The sequence below is a fragment of the Balaenoptera borealis genome (genome assembly GCF_965194805.1).
Source record: "Balaenoptera borealis genome assembly, chromosome: 19".
NCBI classification, from domain to species: domain Eukaryota; kingdom Metazoa; phylum Chordata; class Mammalia; order Artiodactyla; family Balaenopteridae; genus Balaenoptera; species Balaenoptera borealis.
This window is the reverse complement of record NC_138878.1, coordinates 1,159,277-1,185,758: the sequence shown is the minus strand read 5'-3', so window position 1 is coordinate 1,185,758 and position 26,482 is coordinate 1,159,277. Positions and strand designations below refer to the sequence as shown.

General features: G+C 56.8%; 2 protein-coding genes across 22 annotated transcripts in view; one reads left to right on the top strand and one right to left on the bottom strand.

The window, feature by feature from the left end:
* The window catches only part of ZC3H18 (zinc finger CCCH-type containing 18), a 51,116-nt gene that overhangs the window by 24,525 nt on the left and 109 nt on the right, over positions 1-26,482 (top strand). For 2 of the 6 annotated variants that reach the window (XM_082368517.1, XM_082368519.1), the window contains 15 exons: positions 79-227; positions 525-617; positions 1,417-1,574; positions 3,986-4,103; positions 5,454-5,716; positions 17,213-17,404; positions 18,131-18,256; positions 20,002-20,103; positions 21,272-21,415; positions 21,763-21,822; positions 22,648-22,808; positions 22,945-23,144; positions 23,542-23,638; positions 24,726-24,822; positions 25,639-26,481. In XM_082368517.1, the coding sequence (XP_082224643.1) occupies positions 79-227; positions 525-617; positions 1,417-1,574; positions 3,986-4,103; positions 5,454-5,716; positions 17,213-17,404; positions 18,131-18,256; positions 20,002-20,103; positions 21,272-21,415; positions 21,763-21,822; positions 22,648-22,808; positions 22,945-23,144; positions 23,542-23,638; positions 24,726-24,822; positions 25,639-25,852 (2,174 nt within the window). In that variant the 3' untranslated portion in view covers positions 25,853-26,481. Of the gene's footprint in view, positions 1-78; positions 228-524; positions 618-1,416; positions 1,575-3,985; positions 4,104-5,453; positions 5,717-17,212; positions 17,405-18,130; positions 18,257-20,001; positions 20,104-21,271; positions 21,416-21,762; positions 21,823-22,629; positions 22,809-22,944; positions 23,145-23,541; positions 23,639-24,725; positions 24,823-25,638; position 26,482 lie in introns of those variants that run through there. The other 4 variants (XM_082368514.1, XM_082368518.1, XM_082368515.1 and 1 more) reach the window with 3 other exon arrangements.
* On the bottom strand, positions 16,095-24,837 carry LOC309617013 (uncharacterized protein). Of its 16 annotated transcripts, none has more exons than XR_014237709.1 (7): positions 24,707-24,837; positions 24,361-24,563; positions 23,775-23,921; positions 22,908-22,950; positions 20,438-20,637; positions 19,231-19,371; positions 16,095-16,785 (listed from the first exon to the last, which is right to left on the bottom strand). XR_014237709.1 is itself a non-coding variant. In XM_082368528.1 (4 exons), the coding sequence occupies exons 1-4, from the start codon at positions 20,909-20,911 to the stop codon at positions 16,581-16,583; spliced, it is 726 nt and encodes a 241-aa protein (XP_082224654.1). In that variant the 5' UTR covers positions 20,912-21,265; the 3' UTR covers positions 16,095-16,580. The 16 variants fall into 16 exon arrangements, 1 of the variants encoding a protein (XP_082224654.1); XR_014237711.1 differs by having other exon boundaries at positions 20,448-20,637; XR_014237710.1 differs by lacking the exon at positions 19,231-19,371.

The window sequence follows — 26,482 nt, the reverse complement described above, 5'->3', positions numbered from 1 at the left end:
GGCGCCGCGGGAGCAGGGGGACGCTGACCTGTGCGCTTGGGCCGGGCGCCCCTTCTGACCGGGCTTTTATTTCCGTAGGGAACTGTACCTGGGGCATGAACTGCAGGTTTATACACCCTGGAGTCAACGACAAGGGCAACTACTCCCTCATCACCAAAGCCGAACCTTTCCCGCCCAACGGTGCCCCGCCTCTCGGACCTCACCCTCTGATGCCTGCCAACCCGTGGGTGCGTGAACACCTCTTTCATTGCTAGCAAATCACACCTAAGCTCTGTTTGTGACTTTCCGACTCAAAGCACGCTAATACGCCTTGTGTGGCAGGCGTTTCCGCCTTCTAGCTACTCTGGTGTCTCCAGGTAGAGGCCCCCCAGGCTCAGGGCAGCTGGGTGGGGCGGAGGCAGGCTTGGAGGAGAGAGCAGGTGGTAGCCGGCTGGTGTTCTCCTTGGTGTTCTGGCTCCCCCGTTTCTGTGTAGATTTTAAAGTTTGCTTGCTCTCTTAACTTTTCCCTTCTTGTTTTTTAATAGGGTGGGCCAGTAGTTGATGAAATTTTGCCTCCACCCCCTCCAGAGCCCCCTACAGAGAGTGCTTGGGAGCGAGGACTCCGGCATGCAAAGGAGGTAACGGAATCAGCAGAAAACCCGAGAAGAAAACTAGTGGCGGTCCTCGCGCACAACTAGCCTTTCTGTCTCTCCGAGGCCTGCTGGGGCGTGACAGAGCCCAGGCGGCCAGGGAGGCCCCACCAGGAACGCGGCCCACAGGCTTCCTGGGGCTCGCAGTGCATCGGGCCGTGCCTGAGCCAGGGCTGCAGCCCCCGGCCCCGTGGAGGCACTCCCCAGAGCCTTAGCGCTCCCGCGCCCCTTGCGGCCTCTGCGTCTGGAGAAGCGGTGCTACGCCGGCCTCCCCTCTCCCCCAACACTGCAGGCCGCACCCGGCCCAGGGGCCCGGGCTTACCCTTCTTGGCTCTGGGCCTGCCTTCCCCTCAGGGAGATGGCAGACTGAGGCAAAGCTGTTCCTGCCCTCAGCACACGCTCCCCGCCCCCAGCCCTGACCCGCTCCCGGTGCCTCTCCTGCCTGGAGCACACCTACCTGCCTCCCCTCTGAGGGCACGTCTGGAGCCCCCTGGTTCAGTGCCAGCACTGGGAACAGGGAGTCACCACTCCGTCCCCTCTTCCCAGACCTGGGTGTGTGCTGAGTGCAGGGTTCACTGTGTCTGCAGGGACGGGGCGCTCCCGTTCCCCAGAAGGGTGCGTGGGGTCCCGTGTCCACCCCCAGCACGGAGCTTAGGCGTGTCCCCAGTGAGTGCTCGGTCGTGCTCTCCTGCCACTCCAGCCCAGGCTGCCGGGGTCAGTCGGGACAGGATCCCCTCTGTTTTCCTAACAGTAACTGGTGTTGGCTTCTCTCTTCTTAAAATGGTAGGTTTTAAAAAAAGCAACCATTCGAAAAGAACAGGAGCCTGACTTTGAAGAGAAAAGGTTTACGGTGACCATTGGTGAAGATGAACGGGAGTTTGACAAAGAAAACGAAGTTTTCCGAGACTGGAACTATCGGATCACGAGGGATGTCAGAGACGCAGCGTAAGGAACGGCTCTGCCTCTTCCTTCCCTGTTGAGAGAGGATTCAGCGTCCCCAGCTGCGTGGGGCTTGCACCCTGGAGAGCAGCAGCGCCGAGGCTACCCAGGGCGCGCGGGGGCCTGGCCACCCGCTGGCCTCAGGATGGCCTCCCCGAGAGCGTTTCAGGCAGTTTGCAGCTGACTTTCCTTGTTGTTTTGCTTCTGGGGAGGACACGTTTTAGCTCCGTGCCTGGGCCTTGTGACTGCAGGGCGCCTCACGCCCGTTTGGGTTCCTCCGAGAGCTCGGAGAGGTTTTACAGCTGCTCCTAAAGCCCCTGGGGCCCCGTGAGTGTCCTCCCCGCTTTTCCCCAAGTTCCCCAGGGACCAGGAAAAGCTGTGAAATTTGTCACTAAAATCCGGGAGTATGGCAGGTTTCTTCATTGTTTCTTCCAGACATTTTATCAGGGGTCTTTGAAAACAAATTGCAGAAGTACATGGGGTTGAAACACCTGTCAGCTCTTGAGGAGCTATGTAGCGTCCCAAGTACAGCCCTCGGCTCGCAGCACGCCTGCTCCGGGGCAGGTGCCGCTTTCTTGCGCTCCCCTCTCAGGACCGAGCGGGCCAGGCCTCTCCTGAGCAGGCCGGCTCCAGCATCGTCTTATCTCACAGTGACACCGTGCGTGGAGGTTTGCTGCTGCAAAGCACAACCACTGAAATCACAGTCAGAGGCTGAGAAAAAGGACGTAGGGTTGGCTCTGCGTTTCCAAGATCACCAGTGCTTGCCTGTGCGGCGTGAGGGTTGGAGCGTTAGGAAGGCGTCTGGCTGTTGGGAATGAGAAACAGCTGTGTCACTTGGTAGAGCAGCCCAGGTCACCCCGCCAGCACCCCACAAGTGCTGGGGGAGAGATTTCCTAGAAAGCAGCCCCTGCAGGCCACACAGATGCAGCACGGCCTGGCGGGGGCCTCCGGCCTCTGCAACCTCTGGGCGTCTCTGTTTCCCCCGCCAGTTTACCCAACGGGAAGGGTCAGTCTGGAGCCAAGAAGTCCCTGAAACAGCCTCCAGGGCCATCTGCTGCTGGTGTACACTTCCCTTCCCTGCACGCCACCCGGGGTTTGAGTCAGGGACCTGTGCAGGTCCTCTGGGTCTGTGTGTGTGGGAGCTGGGGCCGCCTCTTGCCTCTTCCCAGGGCTTAGTCAGCTGTCCTGTCCGTGTGATTGAAGGCCCACCTTTATCACCCACACAGGGGTCTGCTCCCGGACCTCCTGTTTTATTCTTTGGGTCTGTTTCTTCACGGGCCGGGCCTTCTGTGATGTTGTGAGGTCGCGGAGGGTGTGTCTTTTTTTCCTTTTCTATTATTTGGCCGCACCGTGCGGCATGCAAGATCTTAGTTCCCCGACCAGGGATCGAACCCGTGCCCCCTACAGTGGAAGCGCGGCGTCTAACAACTGTTCTGCCAGGGAAGTCCCTCGGAGGGTGTGTCTTGTCTTTCCCATGGTTTCTTGGCTGGTCTTACATGTTTTGGTGTCCATGTGAACCTGAGGATCAGTTGTCTAGCTGCATAAAGAATCTCATCAACGTTTTTACAGGGATTGCCCTAAATTTGTAAATTAACAAAGGGCTTTGTAAATTAACTGACTTCTTGGTGATGTTCAGTTGTCCTTTCCAAAGACAAGGGAGGTGGTCTCATTTATTCACACGTGCTTTTGTGTCTTTCAAGAGTGCTAAAGTTTTCTTCAAACAGGTTCTGCACGTTTCTGATTAAATGAATTTTGTTCCTAAATATGTTTCCTTCTTTCTTGCTAGTCTAAGAGGGGTTTTCTGTACCCTCTGTCTCCTGACTGGTTATTATTTTGCACATAAGGGTGTTGGTTTCTGTATATTAAGTTCTCTGCATCTGCCTTACTGGGCTCCTCTGGCCACTTGAATCGGCTTCACCGTCGTGTCTTGGCTTTTCGTGTACAGCATCATTTAATGTGCAGATTGAGGTGGTTCTGGGGTCTCCTGTAGTCTGACCACGGCGGTGCCTGCAGCACACGGGTGGGCTGCCTGAGAGGCACTGGGCTTCCTCAGCCCGTCTGGATCTTAACGGGAATGCCTCCCTGTTCCCGATAAGTTAGGTGCTGGCTTTAGTTCTAAAGTGTATAAAAACATGTTATCACGTTAAGAAAGGATCACTTCCTATTTTCATTGAGGAAGGGGTATTGGATTTTTGTCACAAACGTTTTCATCATCTGTAGGTGTAATCCTGTGACTTTTCTCTGTAGGTCTGTGATTTTCTTTAGTATGTTCATTTTCTAATATTGACTCAGCCTTGCAATGGTGGTGTGTTATTTTTTTTTAATGTGGTATCTGAATCTTTGCAAATATTTTATGTAATGTTTTTGCATTAATATTCCTAAGCGATAAGCTTGACTTTTACTTGCTCTTTTTCCAGACTTGAGCCTTACGCAGACCCTTATTACGACTATGAGATAGAGCGGTTCTGGCGTGGCGGGCAGTACGAGAATTTCCGGGTGCAGTACACAGAAGCGGAGCCGTACCATAACTACCGGGTATGTGGGTCTTATGTGTGTAGGTCAGAACTTCACTGATGGACCCATTAAAATCATCCCTTTTTTATTTATAGGACTTTATATGAGCTTAATTGTGTGGGCATGGTGTACTAATTTCAAGCCCCGCTTGACTGTTCGTGGAGAACTAATTCGGGTCCATGGACTAACTTTGTGGTGATTTGAACAGATCCTTCCTTGGGTTGGTCTGTGCTCTTGCTTTGTTTCTCACCGGAGCTGCTGGTTGGGTGACTGATGCCAGTGGCACGGGGTGTGTCCCACCCTCTTGAGCACATCACTCTTTCAGGTTCCTTAGGACCACCCTTCACGGGTCGTGCCGCCTCATGCGCCGGCTGCCTGGGCCACTTACAGCCATTGCTGTTGGTGCTTCTCTGACATGTAGTCGATTTGTGAATACATGCACTTCAGTCTCTGAGTCCCTGACTCTATGCTTTTGGTGTGAAGCTGCCACTTGGAAGAGATCTGTTAAAAGCAGGTTAGCAGGGCTTCCCTGGTGGCACAGTGGTTGAGAATCCGCCTGCCAATGCAGGGGACACGGGTTCGAGCCCTGGTCCGGGAAGATCCCACATGCCGCGGAGCAGCTAAGCCCGTGCACCACAACTACTGAGCCTACACGCCTAGAGCCTGTGCTCCACAACAAGAGAAGCCACCGCAACGAGAAGCCCATGCACCACAATGAAGAGTAGCCCCCGCTTGCCGCAACTAGAGAAAGCCTGCGCGCAGCAACAAAGACCCAGTGCAGCCAAACATAAATAACTTTATTTAAAAAAAGAGAAAAAAAAGCAGGGTAGCAGTTTTTGTGCCACGACTTAAGTCGTATTCGTGAGTTTTTTGGAGCAAAGGGAGTGACTGTCCGGGACCCCATCAGATGGTGAGCTTGTGGTGAGAAGGGGCCCCTGGTTGACCACGCTGTGCCCTCTCCCCGGCAGGCAAAGCAGGCTCCTCGCTGGGGCCGGCCTGCGGTTCCAGGTGCCTCGTGACAGCTGGGGCAGCCTCGAAGGGAGCAGGACCTGCTGGGGTCCCTGCCACCACGTCCCCCGGTGCCCCAGGGCCAGGCTGCCTGTGCCGAGCTCAGTCATCTCCATCCCTCGACAAGAGCTAAGGCCAGAGAGGTCTGCCCAGCTCCCAGCGGCCTGGGTGCTGATGTTGGAAGGGCAGGCTCTGCAGGGCCCCCCCCCCCCCGCCACGTGGCCTCAAGTCCGTTTCTAGCGCTGAAACAAGACCCCGCCCCGGCGGTTCTGTCTCCTCCTCCTGCTCTCGTGTGTCCTCCCCGCGCCTCCCCTTCCTAGTAGCTAATCGTGGCATGTGCGTATGTCTGGCTTTTCCACGAAGGAAAGGGAGCGGGAACGAGAGCGAGAGAACAGACAGCGGGAGCGGGAGCGCGAACGGGAGCGGGACCGGGAGCGCGAGCGGCGGCAGCGGGAGCGCGAGCGGGAGCGGGAGCGCGAGCGGGACAAGGAACGGCAGCGGCGGAAGGAGGAGTGGGAGCGCGAGCGCGCCAAGCGGGACGAGAAGGACAGACAGCACCGCGAGCGCGACAAGGAGCGCGACAAGGAGAAGGAGAAGCCCAAGGCCCGCTCCCCGCAGCCACCGAGGTGAGGCGCTCCCAGAGCTGGGGTGCTGGAGCTGGAGGCCCGGGTGGGGGGCCGGCCCTCCCTGCTGCCTCTGGGCTGTGCGCCGGCAGGAGGCCCTAGGCCCAGGGCCTGGGAGGGGGGCCCGGCTCGGGGGTTTCGGGCAGCCTTTTGGAAACAGAAGCGCAAGCACGTATGTGAGTACCAGCCCAGGATACGTGGTCCTCTCCAGAAGATCATAGCGCGGGCTGAAGTGTGTATGTCCTGTGTGTCTTACAACTTTGTTGAGATGTAAGTCACACAGCATGCCGTGCGCCCACTGAAGGTGTCCAATTTCAGTGGTTTCTACCATAGTCACGGAGTCGTGGTGCCGTCACCACAATCTTAGAACGCTTTTGTCCCCCAGAAGGAAACCTCATACCCATTAGCTGTCATTCTCATTTTCTGGCCCCTGGCAGCCGCTCATCCACTTCTGTCTCTGTGGGTTTGTTTCATATAAATGGGGTCATATAATGTGTGGTCTTTTGTGATTGGCTCCTTTCACTTAGCATAATGTTTTCCAAGGGTCCGCCACTTTGTGGCATTTATCAACACCTTGTTCCTCATTATAGCCAAATACTATCCCATTATGTGGATGGACCACATTTTGTCTATCCATTCGTCCGTTGATGGACACTTGGACTGTCCTGACGTTTTGGTGACGGTGAATGTGGACATTTATGTACAGGTCTTTGTGTGGACATAGTTTTCATTTCTCTTAGGTATCTGTATATCTAGGAGTAGAATTCCTGGGTCACGTGCTAAATATGCTTAACCTTTTGAGGAGCTGCTAAACTTCCACAGCAGCTGCACTATTTCACATTCCCACCAGATATATGTGAGGGTTTGGATTTCTTCCTCATCCTTGTCAACACTTACTATTACCCATTTTTTAGGTCCTAGCCATCCTAGAAGTTGTGGAACGGTATCTCGTTGTGGTTTGATTTTCATTTCCCTGATGACTAACAACGTGGAGCATCTTTTCATGTGCTTGTTGCCTGTTTGTATATCTTCTTTGGAGAAATGTCTATTTAGATACTTTGCTTGGTTTTTAATTTGAGTTGTAAGAGTTCTTTATATTTTCTAGGGACAATTTCTTTATCAGATGTCTACTTTACAGCTACATTCTCCCATTCTGTAGGTTGTCATTTCACTTTCTTGATGATGTCCCTTTTCTTCTTCTTCTTCTTCTTTTTTTTTTTTAAAGGAAGGCCTCTTATTTTTTCCAGCTTTATTGAGATACAGCTGACAGATAACATTGTGTGAGTTACAGGTGTGTGATGTGGTGATTTGATACACTTACACATTGCAGGACAATTCCCACAATATGGCTTGTTATCACCAGCCTCACATAATTGCCTTTTCTTTGTCACATATTAATTGACCGGATATGCAGGGCTTTGTTTCTGGGCTCTGTATTCCGCTCATTGGTCTCTGTATCTGTTTTTATGCCGATACCATACTGCTTTGATTACTACGGCTTTATAGTACAGCTTAAAATCAGGAAGTGCAATGCTTCCAGCTTTGTTCTTCTTTCTCAGGATTGCTTTGGCTATTTGGGGTCTTTTGTGGTTCCATACAAATTTTTTTTTTTTTTTTTTTAATTTATTTATTGGCTGTGTTGGGTCTTCGTCTCTGTGAGAGGGCTTTCTCTAGTTGTGGCAAGCGGGGGCCACTCTTCATCGCGATGCGCGGGCCTCTCACTATCGCGGCCTCTCTTGTTGCGGAGCACAGGCTCCAGATGCGCAGGCTCAGTAATTGTGGCTCACGGGCCCAGTTGCTCCGCGGCATGTGGGATCTTCCCAGACCAGGGCTCGAACCCGTGTCCCCTGCACTGGCAGGCAGACTCTCAACCACTGCGCCACCAGGGAAGCCCTTTTTTTTTTTTTGATAGACTGACACCAAGCATTGTAAATGGATCACCACAACAAAAGCAACAATGATTGCAATTACCCAACACAAAACACACTCATACTATGTCATAATATTGACGTTCAGTCCAGTAATCCTCCACTGTAACAGCTCCTTTACTTTGCAGTGAAAATTGATTTGTATATTTTTTGCCTCTGAGTCCTTGTGGGATTTTTTTTTTTATTCAAACAGAAAGTCACAAAAATTATAATCATCCTCATCAGTTCACTCAGTCCCATGTAATTAATTTTTTTTTTCATCTTGATCTTTTGTTAGCACTTTTACGAGTTCGCATCAGTTTTCCATTAGAGTTCTGAAAATGCTTATTCATTCAGTTCAGCAGTATAGTCAGTTACCAGAAACCTGTACTTGTCAGAGTCTTTTCCATGAATTCCTTGAAGATGAAACCCTTTTATAGGAACATATTTGCAAAAGCATCAGAGTACACCCAGAACTGTCTGTAAATGACAAAAGACTTAAAAATGACCACGGTTAAAGATTTGATGAAAGTTCATAATAATGCAGTTGACAAGGAAATTTAGTTATTTCTGAGATATACATTTTAAAGTAATAACTAGAATAACTAAGTCCTAAATTTTAGGGTTGTTTTTTCTATTTCTATGAAAAATGCCATTGGAATTTTGGTAAGGTTTGCATTGAATCTGTAGATTGGTTTGGGTGTTACAAACATTTTAACAATATTAATTCTTCCAGTCCATGAGCGTGGAACATCTTTCAGTATTTTGTGTCTTCTTTGGTTTCTTTCATCAGTGTTATAATTTTCAGTGTACAGATCTTTCACCACATTCATTAGATTTATTCCTAGGTATTTTATTATTTTCGATTATCAATAGGATTATTTCTCTTTCAGATAGTTTCAGATAGTTTGTTGTTTAGTGTATAAAAACACAACTGATTTTTGTATGTTGATTTTGTATCCTGCAATTGTACTGAATACGTTTATTAGTTCTAACAGTTTTTTGGTGGATGAAACAAGGCTCTCATCCCTAATTCTTGTCCTTTCGTTTGGACAAACTTCCGTCCTGTGTGCAGTTCTGTTTCTGAAAGTAAATGTCAGGACTGTAATCTTTCATTTTAGTTTGTGGTCAGTGCCAGATCTGACTGTTTTCATCCTCTAGATTACAATGAGCTGACCTCCTTGAATTTACTGTATTTTTTCCTAACATTGGGCAAAGTGAGGTTTTACAGAACACTCAGAGTGAATCATATTTTAGACGCATTGAGAGAGTTTTTTCTTTCTTTTAATTAATTTATTTTTGGCTGCGTTGGGTCTTCGTTGCTGCACGCGGGCTTTCTCTAGTTGCGGTGAGCGGGAGCTACTCTTTGTTGCCGTGCGCGGGCTTCTCATTGCGGTGCCTTCTCTTGTTGCAGAGCACGGAATCTAGGCGCACGGGCTTCAGTAGTTGTGGCTCGCGGGCCCTAGAGCGCAGGCTCAGTAGTTGTGGTGCACGGGCTTAGTTGCTCCGCGGCCTGTGGGATCTTCCCAGACCAGGGCTCGAACCCGTGTCCCCTGCATTGGCAGGCGGATTCTTAACCACTGCGCCACCAGGGAAACCCAGAGAGAGTTCTTTTTTTAAAAGGCTACTTTGATGAATCTTTTTACGTTACAGTAATCGCTCTTTAAGTTATCTGAAATTTATATATCCATTTGAGTGTTTGAAGAGCTTTATTTTGATCTTTCTCTTGTTGGTCCCTTTGACGCCCCTTTTTGGTAGAAGCCCTTTGCCCTTCTGCTCATACCCGGCAGCTGTTCCACCTCTGCACCGTTCACCGCGAGCGTTCCGCCCCAATCTTTGCTCTGCCATTGCCCCTGACTCCAGGGCTTTACCCACTGCTCAGGGGGTCACCCCACTCACTCCTGTCTTCTCACCCTGCTTCACTGTTCTCACAGCTCTTGTCACCCCCTGACCTCACATTACTCGCTTATTTATCTGTTGTCATCTGTGGCCCTCGTAGAATGGAACCCCCAGAGGGCACTGCAGTCTCAGGGCCCGGCACAGAGGGAGCGCTCATGAGCACTTGACAGATGCCGTCGTGAGTTTTGGGTTAATGTGACACACGAGAGCGTTCTGCTTTCCAGGTTCAAAAGATGGCTTTGTTTTCATGCATATCCAGATGCCTGGTCTTGGAAGCAGGGACCCAAGGAAGAAGGGCAGGTGATAGCTCGGGTGTCACTACGTGTAACTCTGTGGATTCCTGAATCACATTAGCAAGTCCACTCTTGTGGTTTCACGGTTTCTGAGCATACTTCCTCCGGCTATAGGCCGCCTTCCCCAGCCCTGTTAGGATGTTCTGCTTGTTTCCAAGGAGCCAGCTGACTCTTCCCAGGTAGATGTCTATATTTCCAGCTCAGGGGCGTCTCTACACGAGTGTGGCTTTAGGGACCCTAGGGAAGGGCAGGCCAGCTGTGTCTGCGTGTGACCACAGATCCACCCAACTTACAAGGGGTCACGTCTCGATGGACCCGTTGTACATTGAAAATGCATCTAACCTGCCAGATGTTGTAAAGTGTGGAAAAGCTCATGTAATTTATTGAACACCATACTGAAGGTGAAAGCAGAATGGCTGTCTAGGTCCAGAAGGGTTGTTTGGTGTAGTGGTTGTCTGCCCTTGTGGTCACGTGGCTGATGGAGACGCTGTGGCTTGTTGCCCTGGAAGAGATCCAAATGCAAAATTCAAAGAACAGCTCCTACTGAAGGCATGACACTTTCGCACCATTGAAAGTCAAAAAATTGTAGTCAAGCCATCGTAAGTCAGGGACCATCTGTAGCTCATGGGGCAGACGCCTGTGTTCACATTCCAGGGCTGCCTGGCCTCTCCACAGGGAAGTATAAGCAGATCCAAAAGGAGGGTTTTTTTAAAGGCAGTAGCATGTCTTGGCCTGGCCCCCAAGCAGCAGAACACGGTGAGAACAGCCTCCAGATCTGACGTTTACACAACCACAGGGTCTCCCATGAGGAAGGGCTCAGTGAGAAAGTGGCTGAACTATCGGGTCAGGGTTCAGGAAACTTCTTGAATTCTTCCTGAAATCAGATGCAGCTTTTCTCATGGGCTGATCTGCTCTGCTGCCGGCCTCTGACCTGGTTTGCTTCCTTCTGTTGGGCTCAGTTCTGCTCCCATGGGTCTCCACCCCCAGCACCTACTACCCTCAGGGCGGTTGCGGGGGGCGCTCCATCACTCGGGTTAGGCTGGCTCACTGGTCTCTGGTGTCTTGAATTCCATCTTTGATCACCCTGGCTGGGGCCCCGCCAGCCCTGCGACCAGTGTGGAGGGTGGGGTTTCACCAGAGCAGAATTTCCAGCGTGGCCGCCTGTTTCCTTTCCCTTGATCAGCCAGAGCTGGAGTGACCACTTCTTTAGGAGGTGGCCAAATTCCCTGCCGTGATTCCTTTATATGACCTCCCTTTTATAGAAGAGCTTGTTTATTTAGCCTTTGACAGGTTGGGAATTTTTCTTTTTTTTAATAGATTTATTTATTTTATTTATTTATTTTTGGCTGCGTTGGGTCTTTGTTGCTGCGCACGGGCTTCCTCTAGTTGCAGCGAGCAGGGGCTACTCTTCGTTGCGGTGCACGGGCTTCTCATTGCGGTGGCTTCTCTTGTTGCGGAGCACGGGCTCTAGGCGCGTGGACTTCGGTAGTTGTGGCACGTGGGCTTCAGTAGTAGTGGCTCGTGGGCTCTAGAGCGCGGGCTCAGTAGTTGTGGCTCACGGGCTTAGTTGCCCCGCAGCATGTGGATCTTCCCGGACCAGGGCTCGAACCCGTGTCCCCTGCATTGGCAGGCGGACTCTTAACCACTGCGCCGCTAGGGAAGGCCCGGGAATTTTCATCAACAGCTGAATAGAAAGAACTTTTCTCACCTGAGACAAGAGACTGACAAAGCTTCATCCAGAAAGACCACTTGGGAAGCTCTTGTCTCCAACCTGTGTGTGAGGGGCTCTGGACAGTGGGGCAGAGTCGGTGCCGGGATCTCACTTGTGGGTCCTGCGGATGTACGTGGGGAGAGGTGACAGAGTAAGCTTGGTGATGGGTCTTTGTTTCATCTGCAACAGCACGAGCTCCCGAAACCCACCTTGCGGCCGGGAGGGGGAGGGAGGCGGGCGCACAGCGGTGTGGGCACTGCCTCTGCCCGGCGCCGGCAGGACCCGGGGCTCCCTTCTTACACCACCTCCGACCCCTGCCCCTCACCTGCCCGAGCTGTTGCCCTGAGACAGGTGGTTGGTGAGCTGCCTACTTCGTTTTGGCTCTTCTCCAGACCCCCGGGCCGGACGCCGCAGTGTGGCTGTGTTTGGAGATGGCGCCACTCCTTTCATCCAGGTTTGCCTTTGTAATTAGGCCTTTGGAGACGTTTTGCCCACTGCTGTAGCTGGGCTGTTTCTAGACTAGAGCAGAGCCTGTCAGCCCGCTCTGCGGGGCGCATCTCTGTGATGGGGAGTCCCTTCTGTGCAGCGGCCTCTGCTCTTCACAGCCCGGCTGGGGGGTGCGCTCTGCTGGGGGTGGGGGGCGCCGGCCGTAATTAGGGTGTCCTCGGCCCAGGCAGAGGGGTTCCATTCCAGACAGAAGCAGTAACCAGGACCTTCCTGCCCAGACTGCCTGCTAGCTTTAAAGCTGTTGACTGAACATTTGGGTGTAGTGTGAGGTTCGGTGCCTCTTGGTTGCAATGGCCCGCTTCTCATTCCCTAGGAGACGGGTGGTCCCCGTGAGGGAGCGCTGTCCCCGCTTCCTCACACTCTCTGGAGACTGGCAGGCTGTCGCTTCAAAAGCAGGGGGGTGCCCTGCTCAAGCGTGCCCACCGGGGGGTCTGGGGGCAGGCGAGGAGCCACTCTTCTCGAAGGCCCTGGGGGCGGGAGGTTGCTGTGCGGTTGGCCGAGCGGCGGCTGGATCCCTGCCCGTGCGTCTCCGTTCGGCTCACGCCGGCCCGTGGGCCGAGGCTGCCCGGCCTGCTGCTGCCCTGGAGACAAGGGTTATGGTCGCCGAGGTCTGCTTTGACTGGTCCGTGGGACTCTGCTGTCTGCAAAGAAGTGCATGTTAGGTTTCCCTCTGCTTCTGGTGCTTTTTCCTCCCTGTTTCCTTGCGTGCTGCTGCCCCTCCTCCGGCCTCAGCTCCTGCCGCGGCGGCTCCGCCTTCAGTGCCGTCCGTCTTCTATGTGGAACTCATGGGTTTCATGAATTTGAACACCACGAGTTGTGATCTGTGTAGGCCCCCATGGTGGTGTCGCCTGCCTTTGCTAACCTCGAGGGTGTCAGACGCTCACACTGGACACCTGCCGCGCTGTCCCCGGGCCACGGGCACCTCCCACTCCACTCTGTCTCGGTCCTCACGCTTAAGGAGTTAGATCCCCAGCACTGACCTTTCTGTTAGCAAGAAAGACGCTCCCTGAGAGCTCAGGAAACCTTTCTTTGTTTTCCTCATCTCATTCCAATCTATCCTGGTCACGGCTTACCTGCTGACCTGCTCTGAGAAAGTCACCGTGCCCGGGGTGTTTTCGAGGAAAGGTGTACCTGTGTTTTAACTTCTTGCCTAATGCACTGAACTACAGAGGCTGCCCGACTGAGAAGGTGGAGAGACTCGTGGTGTCTCACATGTTCTGACCTAACTGCAGACGTGCGGGTTGCTGGGAACTGGGTAAATGCAGGTGAATATGAAAGCAGTCAGGCCATGGCTGCGCTTCACAGTGGGAACGGCGTGGGGCCTGGGGTCCACACAGAACCGAAGGAAGCTTGGGAGCGGGCTTGGGAATGACAGAGCCTCGCCTTGGAAACAAAGTTTTCACGACCCCGCCCAGAAATTGAAGTCCAACCTCGCGTTGAAGTTGAAATATGTTTTCAAAATCTGAGGATTAAAGCAACAGGTCTGTGATCCCAGGTGCCACTCCCTGGGGACTGCCCTCACCTTCCCAGGCCCCCTGGGGAAAGTGAGTAGGAGTGAGGGGGCGGGGGCGTGAGTAACGGGGCCTGTTCCATCCCCTGCTCATCTGAGTGCGGGACCCTGGGTGCCGCCAGCCTGGCGGAGGCTGGAGGAGGGCTGCTCCCAGCCGGGCAGGTCATGCAGGCTGATGGCCGTCCTGGCCGGGGCCCTGGGAGCCGGCTCCACATCCACCGGGCCCCGGGATGACCGAGGCCAGCAGCTTCGAGGGGAAGGGCTGAGAGAAGGCCCTCGGGAGGCGTGAGCGATTCCAGTTGGGAAAAAGCCACCCGGGTGCTGCCCGTTCCCTCTCCCTGTGTCTCTCCCTCTCTTTAACCCTTCCATCTTCGAAGAGAACCTTCCTCCTTTTTATCTTTTCTTATCTTTGACCCAAAACTGGGCTTGCTACTCAGGCTGGAGTTTGCAGACGCCCTTGCTGTGGCCTGCCGTGCCTCTCACCTCCGCCCTGGCATCGCAAGGGGACTCGGGGGCCCTTTCTCGTGCCCTTTGCTCCTCAGAGTCCCTCTCTTGTGGCCTTGAACAAAGGATCAGGTGCCTGGAAGATAAGATTGTTTTGTGGCCGTGCTGGGGTGGGCTGCTCGGAGATCACTAGAGGGTGTTCCCCCCTCTCTGTTCAGAAGGGTTTATGCAAATTCCAGATCTGTTCTGTCAGCTTTCGATGCCAGCATGGCTGGCAGTCGTCCTCCTCCCAGCCGTCCCCACTCCCTCGGGTTTCCTCCCGTGTACCCCCAGCTTCCCGTCGTGGAGCGGCCCGTGCGCCAGCCTTCGGTGGGTGGCCCGTGGGCAGAGCCTGGTACGCCTGCTGTTTACTGCGGTCCAGGGCAGTTGCTGGTCTGGCTGCCAGGCTTTCCAGGTCTCTTTAGGCTCTCCTCTGGTGTCAGAAAGCAGAGGGACAGGCTGTGTGTCAGGGGTACCGACCTAGGCCCCATCCTCTGTCGCGGCTCCCCCGTGCCTCAGTTGGGAGCAGACCTGCTTTGCCTCTTCCCCGCCCTTCCCCAGTAGCATAGGAACAGTTTCCCAAAGGAGGACTGTTAATGAACGCTGTTGACACTCCACACTGACATGGCTGCATCGTGAATCACGCCCTTGGTTTCCGTCTGTTCCTCCCTGTGTTAGAAGAGCCACAGGTTGACAGAGCTGGGCCATTGTGATGACTTATGAAAAACCTAGTGACCAAGGTGCTCCGTTTCCTGTTGCATTTTTAGAGAGAACGACACACGAAGTGTGAAGGTGAAAGCAGCTTGGGATGGCCCGGGCCAGGGCAGAGTCATCAGGCGGGTTTCACTCACTTCCTGGACACTTCCAGGAGGACACGCTGAGGAGCTGATGGGGCAGTGGCTCTCAGCATTTGCGGCTGAGATTACAGGGATTTTATGCCTCAGTTTAGTGTGTTCTTGGGACGATTTTAAACATTGGGTGTTGTTCCTGGTGTGGGACTCTTAGCAAATAGTAGGCATGGAACTTGCTCGTTGGTGGATTGATTGAAAAGTTCTGAAAATATCATCAGGTGTTGGTTGTTGTATGTTATGATGTAATGTAAGTAGATGCTGGTGATAGAAAACTTATGTAATTCTAAAATTCTAGTCCCAAAAGGCAGGACCATTTTTGAATAAAACTGTGATGTTTTGCTGACACCCATAGAAGGTGGGAATCAAAGGCAAGACACAGTTCCTAAGTCTGACAGCGCTCTAACCCAAAGCCCAGCAGGTTGGGGGCAGGGCTGACGGCACCGCTACCATTGTTCTCTAGGTCAACGGACAGGACACGCCCAGAACCCTCTGAAAATTGAGAGTATCCGGAATTGTGACAACACTGTGGTCCTGTGTGCAGATAAGATTCTAGAATAGGAGAAGTCAGATTAATGGGAGAGCACAGCCCCTCGGAGTAAGAATTTATATGCCCCAGAGACGGCATCGCCCACAAGCCATTCTGGAATGGAAGCGGGTCCACTGGCCTGCGGGATAGTGGGCAGGAACGTGCACCAGAGAGGAGGAGGGGGTTAAAATAGAAAGACAGCAGGTCTAGAGCAGCTAGAAGCGAGTGTGGCTTAGAACGGAGGAGGCTCTGTGAGCCGGGAAGAAGCTGTTACACTTGTAACAAGCGTTAGCACCGCCAGCGCAAGTGAAAGCCAGTGGCCTGGGAGAAATACAGGACGCAGAAGCGTTCCCAGAAAACTGGCCAAGAACAAGGCACCACCAGAGCTCAGGTGGCCTCCCTGCCGCCAGGTGCCGCTGCACAGGTGGGAGCCCATTTCTGTGCGCGGAGCTGCCAGGGCTCAGGTTTACTTCTGCGTGGGCTGCGCCGTGGCGCCCCCCACCGGTTACACAGGAGCCCAGAGTTGATGAGAGGGAGGGAAGACAGGCGCCCCCGCTGTGCTGAGTGCAAGCTGCTCAACTTGCAGGGAACGTGTGACTGTTTACCAAGAACCTGTTACACGCTCACCTCCTTTGGCCCACTGATTCCCCATCTTAGGAATTTGCCCTTGGAAAAACATGATGTCCATGAAGACTTACATAAAGGGTGATTTTACTGTTCTTTGTGTTTTTTAAACACCGAAACAGCTCACCGTAGAGAAATGTCTAAATTACGCAACACCTGACAGTGAACTGCTGCACCTTCAGGGAGGCCAGCTCCAGGCGGAGCAGCCCCCAGGCGGGCTCAGCTGTGCTTCCAGGGTTCATCGTGGGGAGTGAAGTAAAGGCAGAGAGGAGATTCAGAGACGCTAAGCGGTGGCTGACCCCAGAGAGCGGGATACTGGGGTTTTTATTTCTCTGTTTTTACTTTCTGTGTGATTTTTTAATTAATAAGTATCACAAGGACAGCAGATACCTTCATATTGAACTGCTGCCAGTTGTTCTGGGACCCTGTGCTCTGGCTCACTGTAAAGCAGGGGTGCTTTGGTGTGGGGTGTGGGGCACCCTGGCTTGGAGCTGAGCCTTGTCCCCTGTGCGGCGCTGCTGAGCTGCTGCCGGCCCCCGGCCCCCTGCTCACACCCTCAGGACCCCGTTGCTCCCACTCCCCTGCGTGGTTCGGCCTTGTTGCGTTCCCAGTTGGTGGTGACCACATGGGTAGCCCGCTGTGGCGGCGGGCTGCTCTCACTAACCCGCTGGCCCTCGGGTTTGATGCTCTTCGTCACAGCATTGACTTGTCCTGCTGTCGTCCCTCTCGCTGGGAGATGAAGTTCTTTCAGTGAATTAAACCTAAGAGAACAAAGGACATGTGTAAGGCTTGGGTTTAACTCATTTGCAGACAAGGGGTTCCTCGATCCCTTGAGCTTCCTAAGTGCCGGTGTGTGGCCACTGTGCGCCAGCTCTAGAGAGAACATGCCCCTTCCTCCCTGTGCTCCCAGAGCCCACGCAGCGGGGAAGGCAGGGGTTCTGGGGGAGGATGGCGCCAGATGGCCAGCTACCCTGCTGCCCTGGAAGGCACCGCTCGTGGAGAGAGCCCCGCGTGTCTGGTTCCAGGTGAGGTCTCCCGTAGACAGAGCACCTGCTGCCCTGTGTGTCCAGCGTTCCTGGAGCGAGCCGTTAGGTCGCGGTCTCTCCTCTGACTCAGTTTCTTTCACCAAACGGCATTGCTGTCTGCTGGGAGGTGGCCCTAGACCTGCTAACCCCTCTGTGATTTCAGCCGTCAAGCTGAGCCACCAAAGAAGGAGACGGCCTCTGCCGGGCCCCAGGTGAAGAGAGCCGACGAGTGGAAGGACCCCTGGCGCCGGTCCAAGTCTCCCAAGAAGAAACTTGGGATATCGGTCTCCCCTAGCCGGGCACGACGGCGTCGGAAAACATCAGCCTCGTCGGCCTCTGCCTCTAATTCCTCCAGGTAAGGAGGCAGGGAGGTCAGCGGACTGAGCAGCGTCTGTCTGCTCAGCGGGGGTGTGGCGTAGCTGGGTTCTAGAGCATCGCTGGCTAACAGGACTGACACTTCACACCTTGGTGAGGCTTCACATACCCCCCAGAACAAGGTCAGCCGGGGTGCAGGCCACCCAGAGTGGAGCACAGCCCTGGGCAGGGGTCAGTGTGGGGAGAGACACCGCGTGGCGGAAGACCAGAAGAGCGGCCTGGCCCCCGTGCCCAGTCGGTCCCCGTCACCTGCGAGTTTGGGTCAGCAGCTGTGCAGTCTGTGTGTGCGCTAGGTCTGCACAGACCAGTGAGGCTGCTGTAGACGGAGAGAGCGGGGCCTCTCCCTGAAGAGGGCCCGGAGGGGCCTGCGGAGGTGGACGGGGGCTGGACGTGTCTGTGGACTCAGGGTTTCCACTGCCCGCACTGGTGGACACATAGATGCCCACGCGTGTGTCTGCCCGCGTCAGACACGCTCACCTACACACACGGGCACACGTATCCTGGCTCTGTCCCCCGAGGGCCTGGGAGCTGGGTCCCCAGCAACAGCGAGCGCGCCCGGCACGCAGGTCTTGGTTTCTAAGCACCATTGCCACGAGAAGGGGGCTGGAATGCAGCCCGTCCACGAGGCACCCGGAGGGCGGCGTGTCTGTGTGAGCGGGGGCGGGCGGAGGGGACGCAGCCTTTCTCTTCTCTCCCGGCGCTCCAGGTCCTCGTCGCGGTCGTCCTCCTACTCCGGCTCTGGCTCCTCCCGGTCCCGGTCCCGGTCCTCTTCCTACAGCTCCTACTCCAGCCGGTCTTCCAGACGCAGCTCGTTCTCAGGCAGCCGGTCCAGGTGCGTCCCTGAGGCCCAGCAGGTGTGGAGAGCGCCGGCTCGTCCAGGTTCCTGCGTGACGGCAGCTTTCTGTTTTGACGGGGGCCTTCCAGCTCCTCATTTGTTGAGGAATAGTCTCACTAGGTTAGGTGTCTGGTGAATTCTGAAGAATACACAGCGAGGGGCTGAGGAACCGACACAGTGCACGGTGCACATCGGGGCTCGCAAGCCACACCGCTGTTGGCCTGATTGGGGGCTGTGCTCATATCATGAACAAGGCGGCCACAGGGTCAGCGCCAGCTCGGTGACCTCCTGTGGACCTGCACTGACCACACGTGGTGGGTCACATTCCAGCACACTGGAATTTTGGAGTGTGCGCAACCCCTGTTTGGGAGCTCAGATACAGACTGTTTCCATCTTCGCAGAAGGTGCTACTGCCCTGTTCCAGAAAGATGGGGAGTATTGCCCCACTGAAAATAGGCAGACTGCTTGGGATGTTAGAGAATTTCTGGTCATCGTCTGGGTGGGAGGAGTCACTGGTTCGCATGAGGAATAGGAAACGGCTGACACCGTTTTTGCCTCTTCAGCCTTTTCAACCAGGGCAGGCTGCTGCGTGCGCCTCCACCCCCGGTGCCACCTGCACACGGACCCAGAGTCACTCCCCCGCCCTCTCTGCCTCCTGCCAGCCTGAGACGCGCAGGTGGGGCCCCACCCAGGACAGGTCTGGGACCAGAGGGAGGCTGCGAGTGGCGGGGGCCGCCTGTGTGGTTCTGTCCCCGCAGTCGCAGACAGGCGCAGCTCTCCCAGAGGGCCGCAGCGGGGCATGGACCCACCCCTCCGCGCTCACACGCACACCACACACAGACCCCACACAGACACACGTGCCCACCGCTTCCCTGGGGAGCACGTCACAAAGTGTTCTTGGGGTAAACCGATGGGTCTTCCTGCGGGGTCTGTGGCCCCCAGTGGCGCCCCTTCCTGGCAGGCTGTCTCACCCTAGGACAGTGTAGGGCGGGTGGGAGCAGCACGAGGAGGTCGTTGAAGCTGTTGCGTCTGAAGGCCGCGTTCCTGGGTTTGTGGGGTTAGATGACCGCTGGGCCTGCTTCTCCTGAGTGTCATCTTGTGCTGAGTGACAGCTGTGAGAAAGGAAAGCCAGCCTTTGGCTAAGGGTATCCAGAGGGCCAGCTGTGGGCACTGGGGCCTCACGGCCTCCCTGCCAGAAGTGTAAGCAGTGCCTGGGTGTCCAGGGGAAGGCTGCTTGTAGGAGGCTGGGAGGGAGACAGCAAAGGTATCGATCATCAGTGGCAGGAGACGCCTTCTGTGGTTCCACGTGGGAAATAAGGCTGGTGAGCTGTGGGGAAGAAGCCTGGAACCAAGCTGATAAACTTGGGGGTTCTGGAAACCCCAGGGTGTGGGGGGCTTACCTGCAGTCTCCCCTCTGTGAGCACTGGGTGACACGGGGACAGACGGAAGAAGGCCCTGTGTGTGGTCTGTATACGGCTGAGCTCTTCTCACAAAGTCGGGGATGCTTTCTTCGCTACTTAACCTTCCCCTCGGGTTGTGTTTGCGAGCCCCACTGACTGTTCCAGGGCCTCCTGCCGGCTCCCGGGTGACGGCTCATGGGGTGCTGCCTGCCCCTTGGCACCTCTTTTCCCCTCTGACGTGCATTTCAGGAGATGACCGAGACCCGTCCGAGGCCGATCGGTAGCCCCTCCGGGGGTGCGGGCTGGGTGGAGCGCCTCCTCTCACCTTGGTTCACTCCCTAGGTCCCGGTCCTTCTCCTCGTCCCCGTCCCCATCCCCGACGCCTTCGCCGCACAGACCTGTCAGAACCAAGGGGGAGCCGGCTCCGCCTCCTGCAAAAGCAGGGTGAGTGCTGCGACGGGCCCCGGGAAGTGGGCAGGGGCGCGGGGTGCAGACCTGGCCTCGCGCTTCCCGGGGGTGGGCCTCGGGGCCACGGGCCACGTCCGTGCTCCAGCGTGCTCACTCTGGGGCTGGAGCCTCACCTGTCAGGAGCCAACGCGGCACGTTGAGGGCCCCTTGCCCTGGGGACCTGCCGTGCTCCGCCCTGGCTCTGTCCGTGGCAGCCTCAGCCCTGCCGTCCTTCACCTTCTCTGCTGCTCCTGGAGCTGGTCACATCGATCCTTCTCAACAGATGTGACGACGGGAGGGGTTAGAAGCATCTAGAACGTAGCACACAAACCTCACAATACCTGGCGTGCAGGGTTGGGGTGCACGGTCCGCCAGGTGAGAGTGGGCTCCGCTCCTGCAGCTCTGCCGAGCGCGAGGCCCGTCCTGACGCTGGCCGTCCCCACGTGCGCCTGGCCCAGCCCCCGTGGCAGGTTTTCCTCCTGAACGGGGTCGGCTCCCGGGCCTCAGGCTTAGGGAGTCCTGGGCGGCTCACTGTTAGAAAGGGAACCGTGTTGGCATATGACTTAGGCCCCAGGCACCGCGTCCACCTGCACTGTACTGTTGGGTGGGGACCCCGACCACAGTGCAGGCGCTCTGGGCCGCCAGGCTTCACGCAGACAGCGCCGCGCAGGGGTGAGCGCAGGTCGGCCTCCTGGTCGGCACGGGCTTGGGCTCGGCCCTGCTGCCGTGCTGAGCAGCTTCCTTTACCCAGACTCTGCTTCCTGCTGGCGTCGGCGTGGCTGGCAGCGTCTGCTCTGTGGTCCATCTGCGCCGTGCGTGTTCAGGGTGTTTATTAACAAACAGGCAGGGTACCTTCCCCACACAACAGTGGAGAACAGCTTGGGGGCCGTTTTCCCGACAGCGGTGGGGTCCCCAATCACTGAGGGAGCACAGCCCAGCTCTCGGCACTGCTCCGGGGCTCTTCAGACGGCCCCGTCTTCCTCCCGCTCCTTTCTTGGAGGGGGAGGCCGCAGGATGCTCAGTGTGGGGTGGGGTCCGCAGGAAACAGCCCCTCACGGGGGGGGTTGGGGGGGTGTGCGTGCATTGCACGCGCCCCGAGGTCGGCCGGCAGGGCTGCCTCTGCCTGCCCAGCCGGGCCTGACCCTCCCTCTGTCCCACGTCACAGAGAGAAGCTGCTGAAGAAGCCAGCCCCACCTCCAGCCCCACCGCAGGCCCCCAAAACCACCGCTCCTGCCCCCGAGCCCACCAAGCCCGGAGACCTTCGGGAAGCCAGGAGGAGGGAGCGGCAGGCCAGGAGCCCGCCCAGGAGGTGAGTGCACCGGCCTTCCAGGGCTGGCGGAGGGGTGCGCCCAGGCAGCGGAGGCCAGGGGCCGCGGCACGTCACCAAGCCTCGGTGTCCCCAGGACCTCGATGGCTGCGAGGGGCCCGGCTGCTCTCTCGATGCCAAGTTCCCCCCTGCTGGAGGCACAGTGTAGGGGGAGCTGGCCAGGGCTGTGGTTGGTTCACTTTGAGGGCATCAGAGCCCCGCCTGCTGCCCGGTCGGTGGCGGGTCATTGGGGGCACGTTGGTCTCCGGCCAGCGAGCCCTGGCTTGGAGGAGCACCCGCGTGTCAAGGCCACAGACACGTGAGCAGCCGGACTGTTGGTTGCGTTGCAGGCGGACCGTCAGCGGCAGCGGCAGCGGCAGCAGCTACAGCGGCTCTAGTTCCAGATCCAGGTCATTATCACGTCTCCCTGGCCCCAGTCCCATCAGCATCTGCCTCTGTCCCCCAGGCAGGGTCCAGGGCGCCCCGGGAGAGGCTGCCTCAGGTGTGAGCATCCCCCTCCCTCGGGTCCGAGGGGCTGTTCCTGAGCCGCTCCGGCGAGGAGCGGGCACGGGCTGAGGCAGCTGGGGGACGGCCGATGGAAAAGATCTGAGGAAGGAATAAGCAGGAGAGAGTTCTGCTGTTCAGTTGTTGAGAAAGCAGACAGGATCGGATCAGTCCTTAGATTCCTTGAATCCGGTTTTCTCTTTCATTTGGAGGCAGCAGGTGGTGTATGCATTTGCCCAAAGCTGTCTGAGTAGGTCTGAGGTGTGTTAAAGACCTAACCTTTCAAAAAGGCTGGGCTCTTCCCTTCCCAGTTGCAGCATCCACACACCTTAGGACGCCGTGCTGCCGGTTTTCTCAGAGGGCGGGAGTCCCTGTGGAGCCTGGGCTGTGAGGGGACCAGAGCCTAGGAGATCGGCCATGTGCAGAGCCTCCCGAGTGGGCCCGCTGGGGTGTCTGGCACAGCGTCTGCTCGCGCTGCGGCCCATGTCTGCCCTCTGTTATGCACCGTCGCCAGGGTGGGTGTCCCGCTCTTGGTCACGCTCAGCCGTGTGTCCCTGTCCAGCTAACAGCACGGTAACCTGTGAGCACGAGGGCCTGGCCACAGCCACGTGGGCGGCACCTATAGAGTGCCCAGAGCCCCCACAATCTCGGGCTGGGTGGGTTCCCCTTCCCTGGGAACAGGAATCGGGTCTCAGGCTGGGGCCGCGGTGCAGACGTGCTTGTGCGTGCAGGTCCCTGAGCGTGAGCAGCGTCTCCTCCGTGTCCAGCGCCACATCGAGCAGCAGCTCAGCGCACAGCGTGGACTCGGACGACATGTATGCAGACCTGGCGAGCCCCGTGTCCTCGGCTAGCTCGCGCTCCCCCACCCCAGCCCAGGCCAAGAAGGAGAAAGGTAGAGCCTGTGTGCAGGGGAGCGGCACTGTGCCAGTGAGGGTGTGTTAGTGCCAGTGAGGCACGCCTCCCCCCGCCGGCCCGCGGGCGGCCGCCTCACCGCAACGGAGGCTCTGATGGGCGTTTCTCACGGGCAGGAAAGTCTAAGAAGGAAGACGGTGTGAAAGCAGATAAGCGGAAGCGGGATCCGTCCACGCAGCCGCCCAAACCCTCGAGAACCCCCGCGGGCGGCAGGTCCTCCCAGCAGCCCACGACCCCCCAGCAGGCGCCGCCCGGCCAGCCCCCACCGGCCGCGTTCATCGCCCACAAGGAGATCAAGTTGACTCTGCTGAACAAGGTGAGGCCGTGGGCGGTGCTGCTGGGGCTCCGGGGCCCAGGGCTGGGCCGGCAGGCGGCTCTCCACGTCACCCGGCTCGTCCTGCTCTCGTGGCCAGCCCCGTGGGCAGTGCCACGTGCGCACAGGGTAGATGGGAGATGGGCCGGTTCCCACACGGCAGCCCTGGGACCTGGGGCAGGGAGCAAAGCCGATCTGGCCTCTGAGTTGACATCCACGATGCCCTGAGAGACTGGAAGGCCGGAGTCCCACCCCTGGCGTGGAGGCCTCGAGACCGTGAGCCCTGCCCCCCTCGGGGCCACGTGGCACAGGAGCCCCAGAGGAGTGCCTGCAGCGGCGGAGAGCAGGTGGCCGCCTGCCCCAGGGCCTGGTCCTCCTCACACACACCGCGTCGTTCCAGGCTGCTGATAAAGGGAGCAGGAAGCGCTACGAGCCCTCGGACAAGGACAGGCAGAGCCCACCTCCAGCCAAGCGGGCCAACCTCTCCCCGGACCGAGGTGAGCCACCCGCGTCTGGAGCCGGCGCCCTGTTCACCCTTAAAAAGTCTTGAGGGCCTTAAGGGACTTCTGATTGGGTGGGTCGTGTCTATCCACGTTTACGATTTTAGAAGTTATAACTATATATAATACTTACTTTTAAATAACACAGGTAAGATTTTTATAGAAAATAACTGTATCTTCCAAAACAGACGTTAGTAGGAATGGCATTGGTCTTTTGTTTTTTAACAACCCTCTTACGGCTGGGATCCCATCTCTTCTGGTCACACGAATCACTCGGCCTCTGGAAAACCCCACCCGGGCTTGTGAGGCCGTGAGGGTGCAGAGGGCGCGCAGCATCTCGGTGTCGCGGGACGCACCTGACTGCTGCCCCGGCGCGGTGCTCGGCCGCACCTAGAGAACCACTGGCCCAGGCAGGGCCCCTTCCTGACTGGCTCTAACTAGTAAAGCAAAAGCCTGAGTGTTTCCAAGCTGTCTTTCCCCCTTAAAATGGAGAGGTCCCGCGAACCCCACCAGGAGCAGGAGGTGGACACCGCCCGCCCCGAAGCACCCCCCCCCGCCCCCGGGGCCGCCTGCATGCCTCTGCGGGGCGGGACCCCCTCCATCTGCCCTCGCTCAGGGCCCCCGCGCTTGCACGACAGCAAGCACTCCTTGCCGTTCTTGGTTTTGCTTCTAGTTTTTAAGCCGCCGTGCCTTTTTGTTCCCCATTTGAAGACCCTCACCGTGAGTTTCTGCAAGGCACGGAAGGAGGGTTTTGTCTGCTTGGCGTTGGACGCTCAGAGCTCGGTGGCCTGTTTTGATGCTGCCTCAAGAAACCAGAACCGAAATTAGACCTCGGCTTCCGTGTTTTTCTGGGGCTTCATTTTCCAGTGTAATCAATCCTCCCCTTTTCCTTTTTCTCACTGGCTCTGCTCCTTACGTCTTTCTGTGAAAATGAGGAAGCCGAACTGAGCTGCCACCTCTCTGTGGCATGGGGTCACCAGTGGCCAGAGGGGCCACCCCATCCCTGTCTGAGCACACCAGCCCCTGCGCAGCTGGCCCCGTTTGGAACTGGGACCCTTGTCTTACCTTGTCCTCTGTCGCCCAGGTTCTCGGGACCGAAAGTCAGGTGGGAGACTCAGCTCCCCGAAGCCAGAGCGGCAGAGGGGCCAGAATTCCAAGGCACCCGCGGCCCCAACAGACAGGTGAGTGTCTCCCCCCCGCCCCCATGCCCTGGGCACAGCACGCTGGCTCCTTTGCCACAGAGAGGGCTGGCGCAGCTTCCCTCCCCAGGTGGAGGCCAGCAGGACTAGCCAAGGGCAGGCTCAGAGGCAGCAGGGGTGTGGCACTTGGCTCAGATCCAGAGGCAAGAGGGCCGTCCGGCCCGTGTCTTAACTCTGCCCCAGTGGGTCCTAGAATGAGGAACGGCCCAGAGCGCGCAGCTCCCGGCCAGGGGACCAGGACCAGATGGTGGCACCCCTTCCCCTCCCTCCCACGTCAGGCACAGGAAGTAGGGGCATGGATCCCCTTTTCCCAGGAAGCGGGCTTAGTCTCTGCACACCTGCACCCCTGGCTTTGGGTCAAGGGCCAGGTGGGAGGGGCCGCGGGGAGGGTGGGCACAGCCCCCAGCCCTCGGCCCACAGCACTGCTTGAAGCCGGGGTCCAGCAGCGTGGGGTTTCACGTCAGCACAGAGCGGGGCGCGTACGAGGACCAGAGTAGGAGGGCGGGATAGCGTGGCTCCCGGCAAGCCCCGACGCTGTGCCCCTTCAGCCGCGCAGTCTCTGCTCTGCGGTCGGGGGCGTGGGAGCGGCGTGGGGAGGCCACCTCGACTGTGGCCAGAACCCGGGCTGCAGGCAGGAGGCCGGGCCGGGCCCCGCACGCTTAGCCATCGTGGGGGGCCTCGCCCATTGGGGAGGGGCGCCTTCCACCTGGCAGGTGCCGCTCCTGGGGTCCAGGCCCCCGGCAGGAGGCTCGCAGAGAGAGGCCCTCCGCCCCTCTGACTGCCTCCCCACCCCCACAGGAAGCGCCCGTTGTCCCCCCAGTCCAAGAGCTCCAGCAAGGTGACCAGTGTGCCCGGCAAGGCCTCGGACAGCAGTGCTGCCGCCGGCGCGTCCACAGGCACCAAGTCAGGGAAGGCCAGCACGCTGTCCCGGCGGGAGGAGCTGCTGAAGCAGCTGAAGGCCGTGGAGGACGCCATTGCCCGCAAGCGGGCCAAGATCCCCGGGAAGGTGTAGCCCGGCCTCTGCGCCCCGAGGCAGGGACTCACTTGTTTTTATAAATAGGGTAAGCGCAGCCATTTTGGATTTTGCAGTTAATGTCTTATTTTGGCTGTGATTCTTTTTAAAAACTAAAAAAAAAAAAAAAAAAAAAGTTTCTCAGCTGGAAAAGAAGCCACACACGTAACGAAGATGACGCTGAATCCCAGACTGAAGCAGCCCCTTCGCAGAGCAGAAGTGCGGCGAGCCGGCTGGGCGGGCGGCCGCGCGGTGAGGACCGGCTCGATTTTATGTAAACGAGGAGTCCTCCCTCTGCTCGCCAGTCAGGCGTCCTCACCACCCGGTCGGCCACGCCCTCGGCACCCGCCCTCCTCCCGTCGCCAGGAACACCAAGGCTGCCGAGCGTCCTCCCCGCCCCTGCCGCCCCCAGGATCAAAAAGTATATATATATTCTTGACTAAAGTCTGATTGGGAAATACTCCTGTCTTTTATTTTAAGCATCAAATTGTTTTAGTTGATTTAAAAAGGAAAAAAAAAATACAGAAAAGACCAAAAAAAAAAAAAGGCCGAGGGTATTGTTGGGCATCTGTCAGATGTGGAGGGTCTTTTTTTGAGGGGTCTCCTAAAATAAAATATTTTGATAAACAG

Excerpts from the sequence above, each read along its gene's own strand:
- LOC309617013 (XM_082368528.1), bottom strand. The coding sequence starts at position 20,911 with ATGGACCACAGAGCAGACGCTGCCAGCCACGCCGACGCCAGCAGGAAG. Across the intron at positions 20,638-20,853 it reads CAGCAGGAAGCAGAGTCTGG|TGAGCCGCCCAGGACTCCCT; the intron begins GTAAAGGAAGCT and ends CCTTTCTAACAG. Across the intron at positions 16,786-19,230 it reads CCGCCCTACACTGTCCTAGG|GTTTAATTCACTGAAAGAAC; the intron begins GTGAGACAGCCT and ends TTGTTCTCTTAG.